Here is a 21,169-nt window from a genome sequence, read left to right on the forward strand (position 1 = left end):
GCCGCATTCTGGGACTGGCCTTTAAAGCTCCCCTAAAATAGCTCAGGGGCCGCTCCCTGTCCAGGCAGTGACACGGCAGGGAGAAGATCCCTGGGCCATGTCTGGGAACGGCTCTCCCCAGGACGCTGCCTGTCCACTTATAGGATCCGGAGCAAGAAAAAGGGGTGCAAAGATCCCCAAGGAAGGAGAAAGGGCAACCCAAACTCATGACTACAGATGGTAGAAGGGTGTTTGGGGCTGGGCCAGGGAAAGGGTCCGCGGTTTTTAGACTCACGTCTGGCCAATGAAATGGTCTGTAGATCCTTTTTCGGTCCCTGACTTCTTTTTAAGAACCATCTCCTGTTCAGTCACTACGTATGTACTCTGCCTTTGACAGAGCCTGCCTGTACCTAGGGCCCAGGGTGGGGCACCTTTTGCTGCTCTCTCCAAGGGAGAAAAGCTGCCCACCTGTGATCTTTGGGGGAGCCAGGGCCACAGGGCAATGTCAGGGCACTGTCCTCCCTTCACTGGCCCCAGGAGGTGACCATGCAGAGCCGCGAGGAGCCGCTGCAGCTGAAGCTGGACACCCATAAATGCGTCTTTTTCAAGCCCACCTGGGTGGGCTGCTCCTCCACCAGCCTCTTCACCTTCCGAAACCCCTCCCGTCTGCCCCTGGAATTTGAGTGGAGGGTCTCCCAGCAGCACCGAAAGATGCTGGCTGTCCAGCCCGCCAGAGGGATTATCCAGCCCAACGAGAGCCTTGTGAGTGCCTTGCTGAGAGCGGGAGGGAAGGATACCCATCATCCTCACCTTTACCATCATCTCTTACTCATGTCTCACTGGGGCCAGGCTCACCCCTCCATCCAAGCCACAGTCATTTCTTCCAGCCTTATGCATAGGTATGACTGTTACCATCATCTTCACCCCCATTTTACAAGGAAGAATTGAGACTTGGGTTGGGAGGAAACCATTTACTAAGACTGTGAATTAAGAGGTGCAGAGCTGGGACTTAAACCCCGGTTTCTGATATCAGTGCCCAGGGGCAAGTCCATCCTCCATCCTCAGTCCCCCAAAGCTGGGAGGTGGTGCGGAGCACCTGGATTTGGGGCTAATGGGTGGCTGTCATTAAGGAATGAGGAGGGAGCTTCTGGAGGTCAAAGCGGTAGGTCCTTGTGCGGGGGGCACAGGTGAGACCCAAACTAGCAGAGCCGCAGCCCTGGTTTAGGGTCTGCTAGTCAAGGAGGCCAAGCTTGAGCTGAGAACCACCAACACACGCTGTCTGTTAGAGCCCAGAGGTAGTACTCTGTAAGGCAAGAGACCACACAGACTCCCCAGCTCCCACCACGTGCCCTCGTCAGCTGTGTGACCTTGGGAGAGTTACCCTGCTTCTCTGCATCTCCAGTTTCTCATCAGACAATGAGACACTAAAATAATACCACTTACCTCTGGGGATAAGTGATTGAAGGCCCGAGGGAGATGACAGAGTACACAGTGTGTGTAAGTGGCTGGCTCAGGGGAACACTCGGAAAGGTTTTCCATAGCTTGATGTTCTGCAGTGGGACCTCAGGCATCCAAGAGCTGGGCAGGGGTTCCCAGAGACCCCCCCCCCCCATAGGGATAATGTCTGTGACCCCAGACGCTGACCTGGACCTTCAGCCCTCTGGAGGAGACCAAGTACCTGTTCCGAGTGGGGATGTGGGTCTGGGAAGCCGGCCTGCCCCCAAACACCAAGCCCTCCGCCACCACCCACTACATGCTCCGGCTGGCGGGCACGGGCATCACCAGCAGCCTGTCCGTGAGTGGGAGGAGCCCGGCGGGTGCGGGGAGGGGAAGGGGAGGAGGGGCAGGGCCCAGGTGGGAGGCAAGGCCCCAGAGTGCCTGACCCCACGAAGGCAGTCTTCTGGCCTCCTGGCTGTCCCCGCTGGATCCGCTCTTTGGGGACCCTCTGAGGCTGGAGTGGGGGACAACAATCGGGGGGCCTGGGGGTCCCCCACCCCGGGCTGGCAGACTCTGGCCCTCAGGCACAGGAGAAGGAGCTGGACTTTGGAAACATGCTGGTGAATGGCAGGCAGACCAGGATGCTGGTGCTCCTGAACGACGGCAACTGCACCCTCCACTACCGCCTCTTCCTGCAGCAGAGCCACCCCGAGGCTGTCGGGAACGGGCCCCTCGGTACTTAGGCCTGGGCGGGAGTGAGGGGCACGGGTTCACACTGGTTAACCGGACCATGGTCTGGGGACAGGGCTTGAAACTTGGTGCTTCCTCTTGCTAGATGTGTGGGGTTGGAGGGTGATTGTCCTCTCTGAGCCTCAGTTCCCTCATCTGTAAAATGGGGCTACTGGTGGTGCCTACCTCCCAGGGCAGCTGGGTGGAGCAAAGTGCTTAGCAGGTGCCAGTGACCTCAAGACTGGTCCCCACTGTCTTGGCCTGGAGGATGCTCTCTGCTCCCCATTTCCTGGCTCAGAGCCTGCTCTCTAATCAGAGCTCTGCTGGCCCAGGGAAGAGTGGCGGGGACTGGTGAGAGGAAAGGCCGGGCCCCTCTGGGCTGCACTGGGGCCCTCCTCTGCCTCTGACCCCACCTAGCCGTCCCTAACCCCACCCGGCCGCCCCTGAGCAGCTCTGCAGCTGGACCGCACAGAGGGGAGCATGCCGCCCCGGTCCCAGGACACCATCTGCCTGACTGCCTGTCCCAAACACCGGTCCCAGTACTCCTGGACCATCAGTTATGCTCTCGTCTCCCACAGAGGTACCTGGGCCATCTGGCAGGGTCGTCAGGGCCAGGGAGGAAAGGCGGAGGGCTGTGTGAGCAGGACCTGGGGTGGGAGGATGCCAAGAGTCCAGACAGAGCTGGCAGGATGGATGTGAACGTCCTAGGATGTGCTTTTGGGTGTCTAGTGTGCATGCCTCATACCAACCACATCTGTCAGTGTGGGTGTCCACATATGCGTGCCTGAGCTGTGGAGGACTCGGTGTGAAGAGTTGGGCACTGTGTTTACCTACTGAGGGATCTCAGGTAACTCTTCAGCTGCCTTGGGTCTCAGTTTCCTCCCTCATAAAACCAAGTTGTTGCCAGCCTGCCCCGGGGCCACCTGGTGGGAGTCCAGGACAGCACAGTCAGGGGAGCACAGGAGAGTGAGTGGCTGAGAGTGTGGGCTCCCTGGAATTGGATCCTGGTCCCAGCACTTATTAGCCATGTAACCTCAGCAAAGTTGTTTAACTTCCCTATGCCTCAGTTTCCACATCAGTAAAATGGGGATAATAATGGTGCACTGGCCAAAAAAAAAAAAAAGTACAGATACATGTTATCACATGGGCAAACCTCGAATACATTATGCCAAGTGAAAGAAGCCAGTCACCAAAAGCCACACATTGTATGATTCTGTTTATGTGAAATGCCCAAAATAGGAAAGTCTAGAGACAGAAAGTAGATTAGTGGTTGCCAGGAGCAGGGAGAGGGGTGAATGGAGAGTGACCGCTGGGTTTGTTTGGGGAGGCCTGAAAATGTCCTACAGTCAGTGATGACGATTGTGCAACTCTGTGAATATATGAAAAAAATCATTGCATTGTGTGTGTTGAAAGGGTTAATTTTGGGGACTTCCCTGGCGGTCCAGTGGTTAAAGCTTTGCACTTCCACTGCAGGGGACACCCGGTTCGATCCCTGGTCGAGGAACTAAGATCCCACATGCTACATGATGCAACCAAAAAATTCTTTCTCATTTTTTTGGCTGCACTGCATGGAATGTAAGTTCCTATTTCCCTGACCAGGAATCGAACCGGCGCCCCCTGCAGTGGAAGCACAGAGCCTTAACCACTGGACCGCCAGGGAAGTCTCCCCCCAAAATGTTTTTAAATGGTTAATTTTATGGTATATAGATTATATCTCAATAAAGCCATTAATGAGTTTGAAAATGAATAACAACACACATTAAATACAGTGGTGTTTGCCAAGTGCTTAGGACAGTGCTTGGTTCACATAGAAAGTATCAGATAAGGTTTGGTTGTTGTTGGAAGTGTCCCTGGAGTCTGCTCCTGACTGGGGTTCCGGGGCAGGTTGCCCGGGACCCCTGCACCCACAGTGTGTACTCTGCTCCCCAGGGGAGCTGGCAGGTGAGCCCACCCCTCTCTCCCATACCCCCACAGATAACAGGGCTGGGGAGAAGCAGGAGCTATGTCATGTGTCCCTGACGGCCGTGTACCCCCTCCTCTCCATCCTGGATATCTGCTCCATGGGCAGCGCCGAGGGCATCACCCGGAAGCACCTGTGGCACCTCTTCTCCCTGGACCTGCTCAACAGTTACTTGGAGCGTGACCCCACCCCCTGGGAACTCACCTACAAGGTGCCCACCCGGCACAGGTGAGGTGGGCCTGGGAGAGAGGCAGAGCCCGTCTGGGAATGTTCTTGGAGCAATATTCCACTCATGCCCCCAGCACCAGGCCCTGTCCAAGAAGGGGCTCCCTATCTCCTGCCCACCACCAATGTCTGCCCATCTCTGGTGGGACTTGGAGAAGGCTGAGATTCACTTGAGGTCTCAAATGCTGACCCACCCCTGTGCCTGAGTCCCAGATTCTCCAGTTCCCCACTGTGGGGAGACGGGTGCCAAGCCAGCCACCCCTGTAAGGACTCCAGCCTGTCCCCAACCCTGTCCCAGACCATCTCTCTGCTCCACACAGCACCAGCCAGATCCCCCCTGTCTTCACCACTCTGAAGCTCAATTTCAATTTTGGGGTAGCACCGATAGATGCCCCGCCCTCCGTGGTGCTCCTGGCCCTGAAGAACAGCGGCATGGTGCCCCTGGACTGGTATGGAGTGGGGTGCTGGGGGACAGGGGCTGGAGGTGTTCTCTGGCTCATTGTAGCCCTGGCCATCTGGTGTCCATGAAGTGTGCCCCTGACCCCGCACACTGATTGGATGTAGACGCCAGGGTAGGACTAGGGTTGCCCAACGGGACATCAGATCTGGCTGAGTCACGTCCATAGGCTCAGAAGTGGTAGACTCACCCTGATGGAGACTGGCAGTTGTTTAGTCACTAAGTCGTGTCCGACTGCTTTGCGATCCCATGGCCTATAGCCCGCCAGTTTCCTCTGTCCATGGGATTTCCCAGACCAGCATTCTAGAGTGAGTTGCCATTTGCTTCTCCAGGACATCTTCCCCACCCAAGGACTGAACCCCCATCTTCTGCATTGGCAGGCAGATTCTTTACTGCTGAGACTGGCAGGGGCAACGTCATAGCTTAGCGAGTGAGAAGTAGCCACCACGCATGCGCCACAGCTGGCCACTAGGACCCTCTTCTCCAAGCTTCACACCAACCCTGTGAAAAAATCCTCCTCCACTAACAAGTCTCACAGATGGGAGACTAAGGACTCAGGCAAGAGCTCTCAGCCGTTAGAGGCAGAGGCAGTTCCCACCCAGATCTGTCCGGGTCCAGAGCCCCCACCTACACAGGTTAGTCGGCAAGAAGATACAGGGTGCCCTGAGCGCTGAGCTAGATGCTGGGGCGGCCCCGACAGAGCCCCAGGCCAGCGGGGCCGGGCCTGCACGGGGCGAGTTGAGGGTCTCTGGCAGGCTCTGCCGCCGCAGCGCCAGTGTCAGGGAAATGACCGAGCTGAGCAAAGCCACGTGGGGCTGCAGGAAGAGTCGGGGCTGGACACGGAGCCGCTGCGCTTCCTGGTCACACGGGGCCCAGGCCTGGGGACCTGAGTCTGCCACGCTGGGCCCCTCCTGTGCTTGGCTTAACTCCCACGGGGGCCCCGAACCGGTGCCCAGTTAGCATCCTGTCTCCGTGCCAGCGCCATTTCTTTCTTTCCTCCCTGCCTCTGCCACGCACCTTCATTTCCCAGGAAACTTCCTTTTGATGACCTCCAACTTTGCTTGGCTAGACGGAGGTGAGAAAGAAGTGTCCCCATCTGGGTCAGGCTTGGGGGCGGGGCGGTGGGAAGAGAGCCAGGGGCCCAGCCTGGGCGTGGCAGTGGGTGGATGAGAGTGGACATAGGCATCTGTGATCTCAAGAGCCTTGGGGTGCATGTGGGTGAGACGGGGGCGCTGTATTGTCCCCCTGTGCAGTGGCCGCCCCTTACTCTGTGGGTTTTCCTGTCCCTCCCTGTGTTGGAGGAGGGGGAGCTGGTTCATTAAACAGCTTCTGTCTGAGAAGGGCTGGGATTGTGAGTAACTAAGGGCTCCTGGCCCTGAGTGACTGGGAAGCTTGGCAGGCTGTGGCCTGGTGGGGAAGGCCCGGGGCCTGCCTGGAGCGCTGCGTCAGCCATTCACTGAGCTGTTTGAATGGCCAGGAGCCAAGGCCCTGCAGGGCTCGGGAGTGGGGGCAGGAGAAGCGGCGTTGGCCGGTGTCCTGGTGTGGAGCAGTGTATTTTGGTGGACTGTGTGTGCATGTGTTTGTGCAGAAGCACGCCAGCTCTCACTCTCAGTGGAGAGGGTCCAGGTGGCTGGAAATCGGGCAGGAGGAGAGCCAGGCAGAGTGCCCACTGAGCCGGGCCCGTCCATCGGGAGATCGTCTGAGGTTCAGGAAGGCAGTCCGTGCTTCTTCCTAGATTCCAAATGCAGGGAACCTTCCTAGGAACGCTTGACTCGCCTCGGCTTTTTGTGGTGTTGTGTTTCCTTTCAGTTTCTTAGAAGGCTATTTTTAAAAATTCTAGCCGAGTCTCTGCTAAACTCATAAGGAACAGACCGAAGGTTTTATTCTTGCCAAGATCAGTAAGAAACGGGGAGTGTGGACTTGGCCTGGAGGCAGCAGCAGGCAGGACAGAGAACCCCAAGTGGGTTTGGGGGGAGCATCGGGGAGGGGGGAGCTGGGAGCCACGCTGCTGCCGCGCCCCCACCAAGCCTCCTCTGCTGCCTCTGAGCTTGGCCCGGGGAGATGTTGGGCCGTGCGTTTAAAGGGTGATCCCTCTCAGGCGTCAGGTGCACGGGTTAACATCATCTGTTCCCTCATTCATTCACTAAGCCATTGGCCAAACGCAGACTGGGGCTTCCTAGGTGCAGGCCCCAGGCCCAGAGCTCAGAAGAGAAAAGCGGACTTGCCTAGGCCCTGCCCTCCCGGTGGACAAACTGGCCTTGTGGTGCGTGGTGAGTGACATGCTGTGAAAGACCTTTGTGCAGTGTCGAGAGCTACTTCCCTCGGATTTAGAAGTGGTGGAAGGGTGTGCACACCTCAGAAAACCTTCCTGGAGAAAGTGAGACCTGTAGGCCAGGGAGCAGAGGTAGAGAGCCTTCAGAGAGCCTTTTAGACAGAGGGCCTGGTGCAGACACGGGTAAGAGAAAAAGGCACAGCGTGGCTGTAACGTTGATAGGGACGTGGGCAGGGCCTTGGAGTCCTCCGCTGGGCATGTAATTCTTCTTCTGAGGAGGATGAGCGGTTCGAGGCAGGGGGACAGGCTGGCAGGTTTCCACAGTCCCAAGCTGGGGGCCCACACCAGAGGACTGGCAGGGGTTATTTGGACGGAGTTGGGGTGAGAGCCGAGAGGGAAACTGCGGACAAAGTAGCAAGGTCTCCAGTGTTGCTGCGGATCAATATCCTGCAGATAAAACGACAGAAGCAAGTAACAAGTAACGGTAACAAGTCCAAAGACCCAAGGGTGGTGGAAGAAAAGTAAGAACCACCCCCCCCAGCTCCCTCTCCAGTCGGCCCTGGTGGGCTTGGCACCTGCTTCCACTCTCAGCACTGGTGCAAGGCACCGACACTCGGACACAGTTACTCTTCCTTGTTTTATTACGATAATGGCATGATGTTACATGTATTACTCTATGTTCAGCATTATAAGAATAACATTGTCACCCACCCTTATGTCAGTAATATTCACTTTTAGATCAATAAAGGTCAGTATATAGAGATGTAACTCATTCATTTTAATAGTTGCATAATATCCCGTAAATGAAAGGACCTTATGTCTATTTTGTTTTGTTAATTTTTTAATTCTTGGTATTAAAATTTTTTTAAATTGCTTGACCATGCCACATGGCATGTGGGATCTTAGCTCCTCGACCCAGGATTGAACCCATGTCCCTTGCACTGGAAGTGTGGCGTCTTAACCACTGGACTGTTGGGGAAGCCTTTACGTTTTTAAACCACTCCTTTCAGATGACACTAGTTGTTCCCAGTGCTTTTTAATGTTTTTTTTTTTTTTTTTTTACCATCACTAACAAAGTTGTAATAAACATCCTTGTGTGTGTGTGTGTGTGTGTGTGTGTGTGTGTGTGTGCATGCGTGTGTGCCTGCCTGCATGCATGCTTACATTTTTACCCCTGCAAGTTAATTCCCCCAAATAGAATTTCTGAATCAAAGGGCATTTTCTATTCTATGCACTTTCTATTCTAAAAGATGCTATCAAAATTCCTGCAACAAAAGATGGGAGCAGTTCCTTCTCTCCCTGTATTTGAGGATGTCTGTCCTTCCTAAACTTACCACCATCGAATGTAACCGTTTTTCACGATTCAGATGTGAAAATACTTAAGATTGATTTGAGGGAATTTTGATATGCATTTTCCCAAGACTCTCCTTGAGTCTTTTCAGGTGTGATGCCCATTTTTCCCCGCTTCTGGCTATTCCCTGTTCATATACTCTGCCCAGTTTGAGGCCAGTTCATCCCTCTGAGAGTGGATGGAGCCTTCTTTTCAGATTGTGATCTTGGGAACCCTTTGTCACTTATTTGGGCACCTTTTAGAATGCAATATCTGCTTTACTGGAGCACCCAGCATCACAGGGGCACTGATTCTATGCCCAGCCTTGCTTTGGACTCAAAAGTGCCAGTCTTCTTGGTACCCCCTAGTTGGTGCTACTGACATTCCTAGGTGCCTCAAATGGCCCTTCCTAAGTGCTTTGTCACACAGACCCCTCCAGGGTCACTGCCAAGCTCAGAGTGGCCATATATACAAGCAGCCCCTTGACCCCTGGCACCCACAATGGGAGCCCCAATTTCCATTCTGCATTTAGTCACTGCTTCTGTTCCTAGGTTTGGGGGCCATTATGAAGTGAGAATCCACAACCTCAGTGTTTGCTCAGCCTTGAATGGGACAACTTGCCTAGTGGGAGAAAAGAGGGGGAGGTAATAGAGGAGGCCTCCATGCATCCCACATGGGGCTCAGAGCTCCTGCCTCTGGTCTGACTGAGAGGCTCCTCCACCCTTCTGCTTTGCACCCCTCCCCCAGGGCCTTCCTCTTCCCGAGTGACCAGCAGATCGACCTGGAACTCTGGGCAGAGCAGGCCGAGTTTGACTGCACAGAGCTGCACCAGATGCGCGTGCAAGACAATTGCATCTTCTCCATCAGCCCCAAGACTGGGAGCCTGAGTCCTGGGCAAGAGCAGATGGTAGAGCTCAAATACAGGTGCTGCCCCCAGTGCTCACCCCGCCCTTCCAGTCCTGAAGACCTCCATTCCCCCAACTCTCGGAGGAGCCTGGCCTTACACTGTGTGACTCCAGGGTACCCTGAGTGGCCACCACCCTGAGAAGGTGTTGCCTTCCCACCTGCAAGGGAGGTTTAATTTTCCTCTTGCCCCATCCCAGCTCAGGGATTTCCATGTAGCCAGCCCAAAGCCACAAACCCTTTGTTCTTCCACCCACTCTAAGGTTCAGTAAGTCATCCTGGACTGTCTCCTCCCTTCCAGCCATCTATTCATCGGCACTGATCGCCTCCCGGTGCTCTTCAAGGTGTCCCATGGTCGGGAGATCCTGGTGAGGTCCTGCCCTTGTCCTGTCCTGGAAAGCCTAGAGAGCAACACAGGGAGCACCGTTCCCCAGGGAACTGGGGTCCCCATCTCTCCACTGGGTACTTCAGTTCCTCCCAGGGAAGGATGCTACTCATGGGCTTTCTATTTCCAGCTCAATTTCATAGGTGTGACGGTGAAGCTGGAGCAGAAGTATGTGCACTTCACCTCCACCAGCCATCAGTTCATCCCCGTCCCCATCGGTGACACGTTGCCCCCGAGGCAGGTCAGTGGTCTACGTTGTCCTGGTCACCAGGATGCTTAAGTGTTATTCTCTGTGTCTGCATCAGCCCATGACAGGATGACAAGGCCCCTGTCCTCGCTCAAAGAGGTGGGGTTGCAGGTTGAACCTCCAGATTAGGCAACTGGGAGAGACCCAAGGCGAGAGATTTCAGCTTCTAGGCACTGGTGCTAAGCCCTTTGCCAGGCCCCATTCTCATGTAAAAACAGGGGGGTTCCTTCCTCTAACATAGGGTTTTTCAAACTTGACCATGAACCGTAGTATATGTTGGAAAACCCAGTTCATACATACACATCCAACGGAAACAAAAGTATCACAAATCAATATGTACACCACTACATGCTGAGTGCTCTGATGTTTTCTTTTTTATTCTGTTCCACTTTTTAAATGTCAGACGTGACCTGATAAACTGGTTTCAGTACACCTGCTTACTAATGGTTGTCGGTCACATCTTGAAAATCACTGCTCCAAAAAAGACATCTTTCCAGAGGCTGAAATGCTAGAAAGTGAATCCTCATGGAGCTACAGAATTGTCTTTATTAATTGGAGGGATCCAGGTTCCTTCGTTCTGAAAATGTATGCTGGCAATCTCCCAGAGGGAGATGTACAATTTTTCCAAACATTTCACAGCTCTGAAATTTCTAATCATTTAGACTCCCTTGTGTTTCTGGGCAGGGACCTCCAGCCACTCAGCCTGGAGCAAAATAAAAGGGCTTCCTAGACCAGAGAGAGGGTCTCATGGCCCCGGGCTCTGCTCACTTCCTTACACAACCCTTCTACCCACTGGCTTCCCAGAAGCCTCACCCAGAAGCCCAGGCCCTCAAAAAGACAAGCAAAGACTCATATGCTTCCTGGAGAGCTTTCCAGAGAGACCACACCACTTCCTTGTGACACTGAACACAGACAGTGGGAAATGGGCAAAGAAGAAGACCAACTTATACCTCCAACCAAACTCCACAACTCCTTTCATTCATAAGATGATGACAGATGATGGCTGGGACCTGCAAGAAGGCAGCAGAAACAGAGGGAATGAACAGATTTAATCTACATTTTGAAGACAGAATCACTGGGACTTGCTGGGGATTAGATCTGAAAGTAAGAGAAGGGGATGGAGGAAAATGTATTGGATTCCTACTTTGAACTACTGGGAATATGTAGGTACCATTTGCTGAAGTGAGATACATGAGGGGGAGGAATAGGTTGTAAAGAATTTGGTCCTGGCCAAATGTAAGATGCCTATGAAACAACAAGGAGGAGTCATCAAATAGAAGTTGGATACTGGGTCTGAAGCTCAGACAGTGGTCCAAGCTACAGGAAAAAAAGTACATTCAGGAGTGGGTGCTGAGAAAGATGAGGGGGCTGAACCTAAATCCAGATAAGCTCTTTATTCTCACTGTCTTCTTTCTCTCATCTCTAACATGGAGCCTTGGACCAGAAGACCTCTGGTTTCAGGCAGGACGTTCTGTGACTCGCCAACTTCAGGGTTAGTCTTGGGGGACCTCATACCTTCCTTCTGCTCCCTTTTCTGCCTTTAAGCATAACTGCCTCTAATGGTAGAGGTGAAAAGTGGCAGCCTCCCAGGTAATTAGAGTGAGAGCCTAGAAAACCATAAAGGGTCCGGATGATGAATGCATGGACGTTTCCCTAAATTCCAACACTATGGACGCAAGCATTAGGGTCCCCTTACACTTGACTTAGGTAAGTTGAGAGCAAATAATATAAAGATTACATATTATACTAAAATGTTACAGGCTGAAAATACAGTTGTATACTTCATGGGTGATCCAGCCAGAAGGGAAATCAGAAGTTTTTAGGGGAACTCTGGGACTGTAAGGGTGACGTCATGGAGATCAACCCACCCTGCCACAGTGAACACAGAATCCCAGGCTCCCTGCGTCGTGGCCTTGAGCGGGTGTGAAGATTCCTCTATTCCTCCCCCCTGCAGATTTATGAATTGTATAACGGTGGCTCAGTGCCCGTAACATATGAGATCCAGACCAACATCCTGTCACAGGTTCAGGAAAAAAACTTTGATCATCCCATCTTCCACTGCCTCAACCCCAAAGGGGAGATCCAGCCGGGCACAACTGCCCGGGTCTTCTGGATCTTCTCGCCTATTGAGGCCAAGACCTACACGGTGAGCAGAAGCCCCGGTTCACACAGGGTGGGGGTTTGGAGGTGGCCGCCCCCCAGCAGGCCTTGCTCTGACCAGGGCCTGCAGCCACCTTCCTAACCTCCCAGGTCGACGTGCCCATACACATCCTGGGATGGAACTCGGCTGTCATCCGCTTCCAGGGAGTGGGCTACGACCCCCACGTCCTGGGGGACGCGGCCCCATCCCACAGCCTCTCCTTGTGGGACAACAGCGCCATCCACTCAAGGCTGATGGTCCCTGGGCAGGTAAGGCAAAGGGAGCTGGGAAGGCCTGAGGTAGGAGGAGCCTGGCGGCCCAGGGTGGCTGGCGCGGCGGGACGAGGAGGCAGAAGGAAATGACACGGAGTTGAAAAAGGAGAGGGAGACGGAGGTGAAGTCTGGAATCGATCCTCCTCCATGTTTAGGATATAGCACTGGCTCCATGAGAGACTTACCCTGCCACCTAGCGCTCACAGGTGTTCCTGCTCAAGGTGCTCCACCTGCTGTGGGGCCCCCATCCACCCTCGCCGCCGGGCATTTGTGGGGGGGCACTGGAAGGGGTAGAAAGGAGCTATTCTAGGGCTCTGAGATATTATCTTCATACAGAACAGCCTCTCCCTTGGATCTAGATGGATTTTGCTGAAAGATACCTAGGGTCAGTAACACTACCTTTAGTTCACACACTTCTCTCACTGTTTCGAGGCCTGCCACATTCATCCATCCACCATCCATGTATTTCCCCACTGACCCACATGCCCATTTACTCATCCCCATGTCTATCCACCCATCCATCCATCCAACCATCCATGCACTCATCCAGTTACTATCCACCAATACATCTGCCTGTCTACTCTTCCCCTTCTCCCCTATTTGGACTCTTACTGAAGGATGAATACCATGGAGGACACAGTTTTGGGGACACAGAAAAGTGCCAGACAGAGCCTCAGCTCTGGAGGCACTCAGGGTCTAGACCAAGAAAATGCCCCTTCCACGGCCTGTCTTTCCAGAAACCCCTACCACACAACTCCTGCTCTGTGCCTGGTGAAGATGCCAACAGCTGACCACCTATTAGTTCACAACTACCCTTCAGAGACTCAAATTATATTGGCCTTGCTTCTGCTTTTTCTAAGCAAATTCTGATTTCTCAGCCCTTTCAAGCCTATTTTTAAAACCATAGGCTTTAGAGTAATACTGTCTGGGTTTATCCTAGAGACCTTTGGAAAATTATTTATATTCTCTGAACATCTGTAAAGTGGGGACAATAGTGGTGCCTATATCCTTGGGCCACTGTGAGAATTAAATGCATGTCAGTTGCCTACAAGGGTACCTGGCCTGTTGGAAGCACTTGTGACTGGTACTGATGGCTAGGCTTAGTACTTCTTCACCTCCCAAAGTTGCTGTTGTGTTGTCTCCACCAACAGAATGTCTTCCTGTCCCAGTCTCATATCTCCCTGGGAAACATTCCAGTGCAGAGCAAGTGCAGCCGTCTGCTATTCCTTAACAACATCTCCAAGAACGAGACAATTATCTTTGCCTGGCAGCTGAAGCCTCTAGACTTTGGGGAGGTGAGAGTTCCCTGTGTTTGCAGGGAACCAGAACCTTCAGAGGGCCTCTAGACTTATCCCATTCCATCCCATCCCACCCCACTCCATCCCATCCCACCCCGTTCCACACCATCCCATCCCACCCCATTCCATTCTATTCCATCCCACTTCATCTCACTCCATTCCTTCCCATTCCATCTCATTCCACTCCATCCTACTCCATCCCATCTCTACTCCATCCCCTCACACCCTACTCCACTCCATCCTATCCCACTTCATCCCACCCCATCCCATCCTGTGCTACCCCATCTTGTCCCATCCCATCCCTGTGAGGCTCCAGAGAGACTCCTTCCCCAAATATAAATAGGTGTCTGTGAGTCCTATGGAAGGAAAGGTGGCTCCCGAAGAGACAATCCCATTCATGGTGACCCTGAAGGCCTCAGTGCATGCCAGCTTCTATAGCATGGACCTGATATGCAAGGTAGGACCACTCTCAGAGAGAAGCTGGGATGGCACACAGCTCCCAGTCTTGGGGGGGGGGGGTGCAGTGGTCTGTGAGATCCCCAGATCTGCCCCAAGGCCTCTCTTCCAAGGGCCAACCTCTGGAAAAGCGGGGGGCCCACAACACAGGCCCAGGCCCAGGCCCTCCAGACCTGGTCTTCTCTCTCCTTCTGAGCCCCAGGTGTACCAGCAGGAACAACTGAGGCAGTACCATAAGGAACTGCAGGAGTGGAAGGACGAGAAACTGCGGCAGGAAGTGGAGTTCACCATCACAGATAGGAAAGTGAAGGTGAGGAGGGCAGAGTGGGCTCTGAAGACCACAGAGCCTTCTGATTAGCCTTGCCAGAGGGGACAGAGGTGGTGATCCAAGGTGGTCCTAAAAGTTGACCAGCTTGACATAAAAGATTAGATTTCTTTTATTAGACTAAGCATAGTCCCTCCCAAGAGACTGTGGATACAGAAAGCTGGTTGACCATACCCTGCCTCATGTAGACTGTTTAATGAGTGGCTACTGGGTGCTGGCCACTGGGGACCCAGGGGGAAACAAGCAGAGCTTGCCTTCTGGTGGAAGGGAAGGTGGCATAGTGTTTTCAGGTGGAGGCTCTGGAAACAAGTGTCTGGCTTAATTTTCTAGCTTTGATGGATCTTAGCCAAGTTATTTAACCTCTTTAGTTCTCTCAACTATATAATGGGAGTCATATGACATCTGAGATTGGCTTCAAGATAGTCTAGATGAGAAGACTGCCATGAAGTGCTAATTGTTGAAGCTGGGTTGGCGGTAATGGAGAACTCTTTGTAGCATTCTCAACACTTCTGTATACTTTTTAATAATATGTATTTTTATTTATTTATTGGGCTGCACCTGGTCTTAGTTCTGCACACGAGATCTTTGATCTCCCTTATGGCACGTGGGATATTTACTTGTGGCATTTGGGGTCTAGTTCCCGGACCAGGTATTGAACCCGGGCCCTCTACATTGAGAGCATGAAGTCTCAGTCACTGGACCACCAGGAAAGTGCATTTGTGTATACCTTTGAAATTTTCCATATTAAGAAGGTTTAAAAAGGGAATTCCCTGGTGGACGCGTGGTTAGGATTCTGGGCTTTCACTGTCATGGCCCAGGTTCAGTCCCTGGTTGGGGAAGTGAGATCCCCCAGCCAGTGAGATCCTTTGTGCAGGGTGGCCAAAAACAAACAGAAAAGGTTAAAAAGAAAAGTTTTAAAACTTTTAAAACACAAATAATCCACTTTGTGGCATTGGTGGGAGGATTAAATGAGTCGATGCTTATAGATTACCTACAACAGTGCCTGGTACCCAGAAAGGCTCCACTCAATATGGGCTAATATTAGTATTTATGCAGGTGGACTGGGAATAAATGAGTCAACATGTCCACCTTGTCCCCACAGTGGCACTCTTGCACCTTGATCGCCCCTGTGTCTTCCACACTGAACCCCCAGGGAGGCACTGCTCCCCTCTGAGGCTCTGGCCCAGTTCTGAAGGCAAATCATGTTTTGAGGGCTATGGGAGAAGGGATTTCTGAATTAAGGCTTAATATGGGAGGCTGTTTCCCCATCCCACTAAACCAGAGCATTCCTGGGCACCAGGGACAAGTGATGTTGGAGCAGCCTGCACTGTTTGGTGGCATCTCCTTTCCTTCCCTTTAGCTAGGTAGCCCAGATTTTCATTGTCTGTAGGCCGCGCTTCCCTGGGGAATGTTGTGGAAGAGGGTGTGGCTGGGAATCGTGCAGGACCAAGAGGGCAGCAGGTGGTGGCGCTGACTTCAGGCCCTCTGTGGGTCGGCAGAAAGGGTAGGACAGGGGGAATCCCTCTAAGCCTCTTGCATCCTAAGCAAGGGTCTCTTTGCTTCCACAGAAAAGGGCATATTGTACAGCTTGTGAGCCTGCGAGAAAGTACAAGGTGAGGACAAACCCAGGCCCATCTCCTTGGGATGTCTTGAAAGGATCCTTACTTGCTCCCCAGAGATACCTCCAGCCCCCAGTCCAGCCTCCTGGAAGGGAGGGATGAAAGTAGCGATGGGTGGGGATGAAATGCCAGAGGTGTCGCCAAAGGCCTGGTTGGGGGACTAAGCACCCATCAGTGATGGGAGTGCAGTCCCCAGCTCCTATTATCCATGCCTCCTCTTTCCCAAAGACGCTGCCCCCCATCAAGAACCAGCAGGATCTCAACCGGCCGACCAACTGGAACCTCAAGATGGTGAAGGAAGAGACAGGCTGGCCATGCCCCCAGCCGCCGTCACCTGGCATGCTCTGCCTAGGCCTCACTGCCCATGCCCATGCCACCGATGACTTCCTGGCCAGCTACTTCTCCGACTTCCCCCGCCACTTCTTGCACTGGTGAACTCTCAGGGAGGAAGGGAGGGGTCTCCTTTCTCTGCTCTCTGCATCGCCCCTCCCCCACACACTCCAGAACAGCGGCTACCCAGATCTAACCCTTGCTGAGGGCTTGGAGCACATGCAGCCATCAGCGGGACTACTGGTGCCCTGCTGGGCCCAAGATGCCCCCATTACTGTCAGGCCCTTACAAGGAGGGGCAGAGAGCCAGAGCCCCCGGGGGAACCCACCTAGGTCTCCCTGCCTCCCCTCCTCCCTTCCCTTTCCACCTTGGAGCGTCTCCAAGTCCTGTGCTGACTCAGAGTTGGACTTAATCCCCAAAATGCAGCAGCATTATGTTTGGGTTAAGACTAGAGACTGCTGCAAGCTCACCTATGTCCTCATGACCGGGCAGCCACCATCACTGCTCATGCCCCTGACCCCAGCATGGTGGCTTGCCCAGGCCACTCAGAATGCTATGGCCTGCCCCCCAGGGAGCTGCCAAAGAGGATGTGCCCCAAGGTGGAGTCGGAGGCTGGTGAGGAAGAATCCCCTGACAACTGGGCCTCTGTCTCCAAGCAAGAGAAGCAGCTTCTGATTGACTGCCTCTCCGCCATCATCAGGTGAGCACCCTCCCCAAAACCCTCACCCCTCTGTCTCCCTTGTGAGTTCAGCCAACTCTGGGTCCACCCAAAGCCCCGCATGTCCCAGTCCTTCCTTTCCTAAAAGATAGAACTTCACAAGATCCTCCCAGGGGTTGCCCCAGGCTCTCCTGGAGGGTGACCTGGCTGGAGGGATCCTCAGGACTGGGTCCCAAGGTACCCAGGTACCAGTTTCCTCAGGTACCAGGGTTGCAGCTGGTAGATGGGGTCTGAAGCTAGGTCACTGTTTTCCAAGGCTCCTACCCTCATCTGGGTACCTCTGACCTCCTGGCTCTTCCACTATCATATAATGATCGCCTTTAAGAATCCAAGGGGGAGGGGGACCAGAGATGTCTTTTTCTAAAGAAGGAACGGCGGGAAGAGCAACTGATCAGCCCCCCACCAGCACCTGTTTGTGGCCACAGTAGTCAAGAACCACCCCTCGGGGAACCCTGAAACCAGAATCCCCCACAGAGGGCTGCAAGGCCTCTCAGTGAGGACCTTCTCCTCCTCTGCCCACCCAGGGGCCTGCTGGAAGACAAGCTCTTCCATGAGGCTGTGGGCCAAAACCTGGTGGAACAAATGCCTTACTTCTGCCAGTTCTGGAATGAGCAGTCGGCCAGGTTCATGGCCCACAACAGCAGCCTGCATGTGGTACCAGCCTTGTCTCAGTTCTCCAAGAGCTCGGAGTTCAGCAAAGACGAGGAGGAAGAGGAGGAGGAGGACAAACAGAGGCTGGGGAGTAAGGAGGGGGAAGAAGAGGATGAGAAGGAGGAAGAAGAAGAGGAGGAGCTGGAGGAGGAGGAAGAGGAGGAGGAGGAGGAGACGGAAGAGGAGGAGGAGATGGGCGAGGAGGAGCTACGGCAGCAGGAGGGGGAAGACAAGGGGGAGAAGCTGCCCTGGACAGAGATGAAGCCCTTGCTGCAGCCCACATCCCAGGAGTCCCTGAAATGGCAGTGGCAGCAGCAGATGAAGGCCTTACTGAAGGAGAGACAAGAGCAGGATGAGAAGGAGGCCATCAGCCGGTGAGCAGCCAGGCCCAGGAGAGGGTTTGGAGGGAGGGCTGAGTGCAGAAGGGTCCTCAGAGGCAGTGGTGTGCTGGGTCTCTAACTGTGTCAGCTTCTCTTTCCAACTCCGCGTTCATTGACAGCGCTGCTGGAAGCTTAAGGTCTCAGGGGCGCTATGTACAGAATGGCGATCTGAGCTTTAATTTTTCTTCTCCGAGAGCAGGCTATTAACATCTACCATCACACCACTTGCAGCAGAGTGATTATAGTCGTCAAAGTCACTTAAGTGACTTTCTAGAGCGAGGAGCAAAGTACCACCTCTTCTTGCACTGCCGTTTCCTGGGGCTGCTCTGTGGCTTTCTGTCCACAGTGTGATTCCCTAGGAGCTCCTTCTGTGCGGTCTCATGGCTCAGAACCTTTCCCCAGCCCTGATCCTGGGATGGGAACCTGGATTGTCTGAGTTCGAATCCCTCTCCGGTACCAACAGCATGACATTTAGCACCTTGGTCTCTTTGAGTCATGGTTTGAACGTCTGTAAAACTGGGACAAGAATGTTTCATAGTGTTGGGAGGGCGGGGAGTTAAATGAGAATCCACCTAAAGCTCGGGGCAAACGGTACAACACAGAGGAGGCCAGCGGAGAAGCCCAACCCAAGTCGGTGGCGGCGCTGACCCCGGCGCGCCCGCCTCCCTCCGCGCAGGCTCCCGGCTTTCGCTATCCTGCAGGAGGCGCTGCTGGAGAACATGATCCAGAACATCCTTGTGGAGGCGAGCCGCGGTGAGGTGGTGCTCACCTCGCGACCACGCATCATCGCCCTGCCGCCGCTCAGCGTTCCCAGGTGGGGGCGCCGGGGCCAGCGGCCGCTGGAGGACGCGAGGGGCGGCAGGGGAGGGCGGGGGCGCCGGGAAACTTCTCCTCCACTGCCCCTACCTGGGGCTTTCTGTCTTCCAGGATTCTGAGTCCCGAGTCGCTGCCGGCAGCGGCCCCGGGGCCGCAGCATACGGAGATGCCCGGCTCGTTTGAACCGCCCCCCACCGACTGTTTGCAGACGCTAGCGCCCACCCCCTCCGACTTGCATCTGTAGATTCCTCCCGGCCTTTTCTCCATCACCCCCCAGTAAAGCATTTAGCTCCCCCCCACACACACATCTGCCTTCACTTTATTTCCTCGTAAGCGACAAGAACTCGCGCGCAGTCTGAGAGGCACAGATGGTGGAAGCGGCCAAGGTGGACCGCACTGAGTCGGAGCTGGGAGGTTGAGTCTCTCCTTTCCACTCGGCAGCTGGGCGAGACTTCTGCGGTCTGGCCAGTGGAGGGCGCTCCGGGTGGCTTCTGACCGGCTTTTACCCCAGCAGAGCCGGGTGGCCTGGTCTGCACAGCAGGTGGCCGCGGAGCAAAAGGGGCCATCCCTTCCCTTTCCCGGCCGCACCTGCTCCGAGGTTCGGCCCTTCCACTGCTAGCTTTTACTCAGCATCTGCCGGACTCCCGGGACTCTGCGGAGGTTGAGAGGAAGGGAAATCGAGGCACGTCGAGGAAGGTCAAGAATTTGACGCTGGGACGGGGACGGAGCGCATCGCTAGGCCGCGGGCCACAGACCCTATTAGATGTGAATCCGAATCCCCCAGGCCAGGGGATGCCCCAGTTTCCCTAGGACACCCAACCTCCCGCTCCCCCTAACCTCCGCCTGGTAGCCTCTGTCCTCGGCTCCTCCCCACACCCTCCCCGAGGCAGGTGGGTGGAAAAGTGACATCTGGTGTTGTTCCAGAGGCGCCCAGGTCCCCGACACCCCCCTCCACCCCCACCGCCAAGGCCTCGGAGGAGCTCCAGCCCCGAAGCCTAGGCGGGGGCGGGGAGAGGGGTAAGGGGGCGCTCCGCCTCCTCTGAGTCAATATTTGCCCCGAGCAAACGGGAGCCCGGACAGGTGTGAGTGTGTGTGTGTGTGTGCGCGCGCGCGTGTGTGTCTCTAGGGGCGGGGACTGGGTAGGCCGTATAAAGCGCGCTGAGCCGGGGCTCCCGCACAAGCTCCGCGGCGTGCGCTGGGGACCAAGCCAAGCTGGGCCGGGCCGGGTGGAGGGTGGCCAGGAAGGGAGGGGCGGGCCAGGTGCGCACCTGCAGTGGCCGCCGCGGCCGCCGACGTGTCAGCCGCAGATGCGCGCAGGTGAGGGCGGCGGCCATCGAGCGCGGGACAGCCCGGCGCTCGCCGAAGACCAGGACCAGGAGACCGCCGAGGGCCACAGCCAGGCCCCGGACGCCCCGCTCCCGCCCCGCGACGAGCCCCTCGCACAAACCGGACCTGAGCGTTTTGTTCGTTCGGCTCGCGTGAGGCAGGGGCGGCCTCTCAGCACCCGCCCGGGGGCCCGGGCCGATCGCCACGCAGGCACCTGTCGCCGCCGCCGCCGTATGCGTCGGAGAGGCTGTGCGCCGCTCCCCGGGGACATCCGGCTCCCATCCGGCCCCGCCCGCCCTGCCCTGTCCTGCCCGCGGCTCCAGGGCTGCCCGCTTCGACTCCGGATAACGCGGGCGGGCCGAGCCAGCTCCGCCGGGTGGTGGAGGGGGTCTGGGGGCCAGGTTAGGCGTTCTTCGGAGGTGGAAACCCGGGTTTCTAGTCTGGCTCTGTCCCAGCGACTTCTGTAGTCTTGGGCAAGTCATTTCCCGGCTTCTCCTCGGATTTTCCCACTTGCACAAGGAGAGGGAGGTTAGTCTGGCCTCTCGTGTGGGGCCCACCAGTCCCCATTTTCTGGTTTCTGGGCTTTTAGCAATGATTTTGAGCCCCTTGGCCTGGGAAGTTGGAGGCTCGCAAGGGGTTGGAGCAACAGCTATGAGGTGTGGAAAATCTGGGTCTGGGGAGCTAGGGTCACATTGGATCAAGTTCAGTTCCTCCTCATCTCTTTGGTGCTGACATCCTGAGGGTTCACTCCCTGCCATCTCCTTGGCCCATCTTGCAGTCTCCCCATCTCTGAACAGATTGCTTGAGAAGTACAAACACAGGGTCTGGTAGCCCTTGCCTGCTGGGGGTGCCAGGCCCTGCCGTTGACCGCCTCTCCCAGACTTCATAATCCCAAGGTCTCTTGTTTCAGTCAG

General features: G+C 55.0%; 1 protein-coding gene across 1 annotated transcript in view; it reads left to right on the forward strand.

Annotated features, from left to right (window-relative positions):
* CFAP65 (cilia and flagella associated protein 65) overlaps positions 1-19,548 on the forward strand; it is a 36,313-nt gene extending 16,765 nt beyond the window's left edge. The window contains exons 13-33 of the mRNA XM_065928918.1: positions 517-741; positions 1,616-1,774; positions 2,001-2,151; positions 2,597-2,725; positions 4,120-4,333; positions 4,651-4,779; positions 9,137-9,313; positions 9,594-9,660; positions 9,808-9,918; positions 11,879-12,070; positions 12,175-12,333; positions 13,488-13,631; positions 13,978-14,091; positions 14,293-14,400; positions 15,984-16,028; positions 16,263-16,465; positions 16,936-17,064; positions 17,607-18,107; positions 18,790-18,927; positions 19,041-19,169; positions 19,371-19,548. Of these exons, the coding sequence (XP_065784990.1) occupies positions 517-741; positions 1,616-1,774; positions 2,001-2,151; positions 2,597-2,725; positions 4,120-4,333; positions 4,651-4,779; positions 9,137-9,313; positions 9,594-9,660; positions 9,808-9,918; positions 11,879-12,070; positions 12,175-12,333; positions 13,488-13,631; positions 13,978-14,091; positions 14,293-14,400; positions 15,984-16,028; positions 16,263-16,465; positions 16,936-17,064; positions 17,607-18,107; positions 18,790-18,927; positions 19,041-19,169; positions 19,371-19,548 (3,402 nt within the window). The remainder of the gene's footprint in view (positions 1-516; positions 742-1,615; positions 1,775-2,000; positions 2,152-2,596; positions 2,726-4,119; positions 4,334-4,650; positions 4,780-9,136; positions 9,314-9,593; positions 9,661-9,807; positions 9,919-11,878; positions 12,071-12,174; positions 12,334-13,487; positions 13,632-13,977; positions 14,092-14,292; positions 14,401-15,983; positions 16,029-16,262; positions 16,466-16,935; positions 17,065-17,606; positions 18,108-18,789; positions 18,928-19,040; positions 19,170-19,370) is intronic.
* Positions 19,549-21,169: the final 1,621 nt, after the last annotated feature.

This window comes from Muntiacus reevesi, chromosome 3 (genome assembly GCF_963930625.1).
Source record: "Muntiacus reevesi chromosome 3, mMunRee1.1, whole genome shotgun sequence".
NCBI classification, from domain to species: Eukaryota; Metazoa; Chordata; class Mammalia; order Artiodactyla; family Cervidae; genus Muntiacus; species Muntiacus reevesi.